Below are 4474 nucleotides of genomic sequence, written 5' to 3'. Positions count from 1 at the left end.
GACCTGGCCGCGGCAGAGGCGCCCGCCGCGGGCACGGTCGACACGGACAAGGCCACTTCGCTCCTCGGAGCCAAGGTGCGCGTGCGCCCGCCAGGAGCGTGATCATCCCTCTCCCGTCTCCAAAAGCCTGTACTACTCTCTTTCGCCCACAGGCTTGCGGCGTCAAGAACGACGTCAAGGACATCTCCGTGGCGACGTCTGGCACGGAGGACATCAGCCCGCCGTTTTGCCCTCAACCTTGGCCACAACTCTCTCTTCCTCAGTCGATGAAGGGCTGTCGGCTGGGGTGGGCGCTGTCGTGGCTACTTCTCCTCGACTCTGCGCAGCTGTGCGCCAGCTGGACGCCCGCTGAGGGCGCAAGCGTAAATGCCTTTGCCCGCAAGTACAGCCAGCCAAATTGCCGCGTCCTGGACGTCGGCGGCAGGGTCATCCAAGGCGGCCCGAGGAAGACGTTCGAGGCGCGAGGGTGCAACTACACCTCGATGGACATCGAGGCCCATTCGAGCGTCGACGTGGTGTACACGCCCGGCTCGCCCTTCCCGTTCTCGGACGGCGCTTTCGACGTGTCCATCACGGTGAGCACGTTCGAGCACGACCCCATGTTCTGGTTGACGATCCGCGAGATGGCCCGCATCACGCGGCTCGGCGGGCACGTCTTCTGCCTTACGCCGAGTACGGGGCAGTACCACGCGCACCCGGGCGACAATTACCGCTTCCTTCCCGATGCGGGAGCGGCGCTCGCGTTCTGGATAGGCCTCGACCTCCACGGGTTGCCGTCGTACCCGCTGCAGCTGCTCGACGTTTACTTGCTTCGCGGCACCCTACACGAGAGCTGCATGACGTTCCTTCGTACCACGGAGCCGGCGGTCGCGAGCACCCTGCCCGATCTCGGGATGCAGTGCGTAAAGGGCTCCCTGATGAGCGGCACCTGCCACAACATCACCCATGCAGTGGCCCACAACGCATACAACGAACATGGAAGGCCGCACCAGGGAGCTCAGCGGCTGGAGGGTCTTCGAGACTTTGTTGGGGCTCTCCCAACGGTCACGACGGGCAGCTCACCTGGCCGACGCGCGCCGCGCGCGCTACACATTGGAGGCGTGGGGCCCCAATCCGCAGAGGTGCATTCCGCGACAGCACTGCTGGCGGGTCATGGGTACGTGTTCGATCTGCGTGACGCGAGACTTGGCTCCGGTGGCCGTGGCAAACGCAGGCATGCCTCGCATGCTTACCAGATCCCGTCCCGCACGGGCGAGTTCGATCTGAGTGTGGCCATCTCGACCCTCGAGCATGACCCTCTCTGGTGGATGACCGTGCGGGAGATGGCGCGCGTCACCAAGGTGGGCGGGCATGTCTACGTGAGCGTCGTCAGCACAGGGCCGTACCAGCCCGCGCCTGGTGACGCGTTTCGCTTCATGGCCGACTCCCCTGCCGCGATCGCCTTCTGGACGGGCAGGCCACTGGGATCGGCTCCAGCGTATCCGCTCCGCGTACACAAGTCGAGGCTGCTAGAAGGGAAGCCGTACCACCAATTCAGCAACCCCACGGGGACAAGCACGCTGGAGATGGTCTTTGCGAGAGTGGAGGACCCGAGCTTATACTTCACATGCAAAGATGTGGCGAGGAAGGAGCGCGGGGGTGCCTGCTAGAGGCGCCCATGTAGCACGTCGGCGATGCCTTGACTTCGCCTGGGGTCCATGCCCGAAGCCCACCCTGTGAATGTAGAAGATAGCCATGGTTTGCATGGTTGGTCCAATTATAGTCGGGATTTAAAGCTCAATTGCACGCGCGCACAAACACCACTCATCCCGGGCGGGAAGGGAGGGACACACAAAACACACGAGCCAGCGCCAGTGGCGACCACGAGACTGCTGGCACGACGGTGATGGTAGGCAAGGGCGCCGAGCCCTAAAACGAACGCACAGACAAGCGAACGAATGAAATGGCGATAATGAATTAATGGAATAGAGAAAGCGGAGAAAGGAGTCTCGGGCACGACGCCACCGGGAACTAGAGCCGTAGCCGCGCCAACCGTCGTAATGCACTGTGTCGTATGAACAGAGAGCGTAGTAGAAACATTAGAGTTTACTTGGCGGCCCGCCCTGTCGGCGGTCGCACGAAGCCTCTCGCTCGTAGAGACCGCCGCCGAGTCCCAGCCCTGAAAACGCCGTGGACCTCCTTCGGCTGTGAAGAGCGCGGCCACAAGTCACAGGGCCCGCTCGTCCATGCGACCGGTAAAGGCTGGGTCAAAGGGCACAAGGGACAGTACTACGACGCGCTCCATGTCAAGAACGGAATCGTCAAAATTTGTCTCGTCGAAAGCCAGGGCGGCATCGCGCCGCCGACCAAGAGAATCATCTTCAACTTCGCCAAAGAGGTCGGCAGCCCGAGCGCCGTCGACCGCACCGACTACGGCACAGCCTCCGGCAGCGCCCGGGGCTTTGTCCAGCACCACTCGCAACAGCTCTCGCGCGCCGCCGTCTGTGGCGACTCGCAAAACATCAACAACGCTGCTCGCAACATGCGACAACAAACAAATGTCGCGCACTCATTCATGACCGGTAACAATTTGTGTCTCGCGCCTTGCGGGGGGGGAGCGGAAAGGAGGAACCTCTTCCCAAGAGCATCACTCTTGGAGCGCCGCCACTACCACCTGCGACGGTGTATCATTCACTTTATGCCACCGTTGCATATCCGGATATGCAACCACGGTGGCATAAAGTGAATGATACACCGTCGCAAAACTGCATTCCTGGGTCGTGCGGAGATGTATCCGGTTAGGGTTCCGGCGGATAGCAGGTGAACGCTAAGGTGGGTTTCGAACCAGTGACAACGCCCGTCTGGGTTTTTTGCGCCGAGTCGAACTGCGGGATTCGAACTCGAGACCCAATGCAGTTTTGCGACGGTGTATCATTCACTTTATGCCACCGTTGCATATCCGGGATATGCAACGGTGGCATAAAGTGAATGATACACCGTCGACCCAGAGCGCTGCAAGCAGCGCCGGGCAATGACGGCTTACCGCCCACCCAGCCCCCCCTCGGCACACCCCGGCAGCCAATGTGTGGACGGCTCGAACCCGCTAAGCCATCCATCCCGCAAGCGGGATGGCCCGCCACTCGAACCCGCAAGCGGGCGTACGAACCGCGAGCGGCTCGCACTCGTGACACGCAGGCGTCCGACAGACGGCGCCGGGGCTAGGCGACAAATCTCAATAAGAATTTAAACAAAAGAACTCTCTGATTGATTGATTGATGGGAAGGCGAAACACAGTCCGACCAACGACTGGGACACCAACGCGGTATGGGTGGACGCTAGACGGGCGATGACGGTCACACAGGAGCGGCACACAGAACCACAAGACAAGACACTCAGCCAAACTGACTGCCACACATCCTGAGCGAACTTCCCTAGTCACCCGCGGCCGGACTCCATCCGGCACGCGTCGCTGGGCGCTCAGAGCCGCGTCCCCTGCTCGCCACCCCGACGCCCCAAGGCGCCCGAGCGAACGACAGGCGGCTCCTCACAGCGGACAGGCTCGGAGATTCTAGATCCCGCCGTTGCAACTGCCTTGTCACGGCCGGTCGGCTGCAGCTCTCGCCTCGCTGGCGGCGCGGTCTGGTGCCGCGGCGCCCAGCTCTCCTGTGGGCTCGCGGCGGCTCGCCGCCGCGGTGCCGAACAATGTGATCAGTCTGGATTCGTCCCGGCGTGCCGCCGGTGCCGCTTCCTCGCCAATTTTTGGCTCGACCAGTTTGTCGACAAAACTGTGCCAGAGCCCCTGCTGCTCGACTGAGCGGCGGAGCCGGCCCGTCGCGGCCGAGAGGCGGTGCGCCGACACCGGGGCTACGGCTCGGGACCGTTTCCAGGCTCTCTCGAGCAACCTCAAATTTTGATGATTTCATGACCGCCACTTTGCTGCACACTTTGACCTCAACCCGCGGCCCGCTGCGCGGCTCTTCGAGCGCGAGAGGAGTCGTCTACGAGGCGGCGGCGAGCGCAGGCGGCGGCGGCGCGGCGGCGCGGCGGCGGATCGCGGCGCAGACAACGGCAGGAATCTGCGGCAGGCTGCTGCCTGCTGCTACAGCAGCTGCTGCTGCTGCTGCTGCTCCGCCGCTGCCGATTGTGGACACGATTCCCCCGATCACCCCGCCCGCCCGCTCCGCCCCGCCCGCCCGCCCCTCCCCGCTTGCCCGCCCGCCCGCCCGCCCGCCCGCCCGCCCGCCCGCCCGCCCGCCCGACCACCCATTCCCATCACCATCTCACATACCTTCATATAGGCGCTCGAGACCTCCTCTCGCTGCCTACTCGCTGCCTCGAGGGGGGAGGGGAAGACGTCGAGCTGAGCTTGCCTCGCTTGTACTGAGGCCCCTCCCCGAAAGGCAAGTATTAGACACATGAAACCTGAGACCCCTCCCCACCGCCCCGACCCCCCCACCCCCTTGCTCCCCTCCCTCTTAGGGAGGGCCGAACTGAG

General features: G+C 63.5%; 1 protein-coding gene across 1 annotated transcript; it reads left to right on the top strand.

Moving 5' to 3' along the window:
* Positions 1 to 266: 266 nt before the first annotated feature.
* EMIHUDRAFT_103210 (hypothetical protein) lies at positions 267 to 1649 on the top strand (the record flags this gene model as incomplete). Its single annotated transcript, XM_005768072.1, has 1 exon — positions 267 to 1649. One exon carries the CDS (start codon positions 267 to 269, stop codon positions 1647 to 1649), a length of 1383 nt encoding a protein of 460 aa, XP_005768129.1.
* Between the last annotated feature and the right edge of the window lie 2825 nt (positions 1650 to 4474).

This window comes from Emiliania huxleyi (genome assembly GCF_000372725.1).
Source record: "Emiliania huxleyi CCMP1516 unplaced genomic scaffold EMIHUscaffold_47, whole genome shotgun sequence".
Lineage (NCBI taxonomy): Eukaryota > Haptophyta > Isochrysidales > Noelaerhabdaceae > Emiliania > Emiliania huxleyi.
This window is presented reverse-complemented; position numbering and strand designations above follow the sequence as displayed.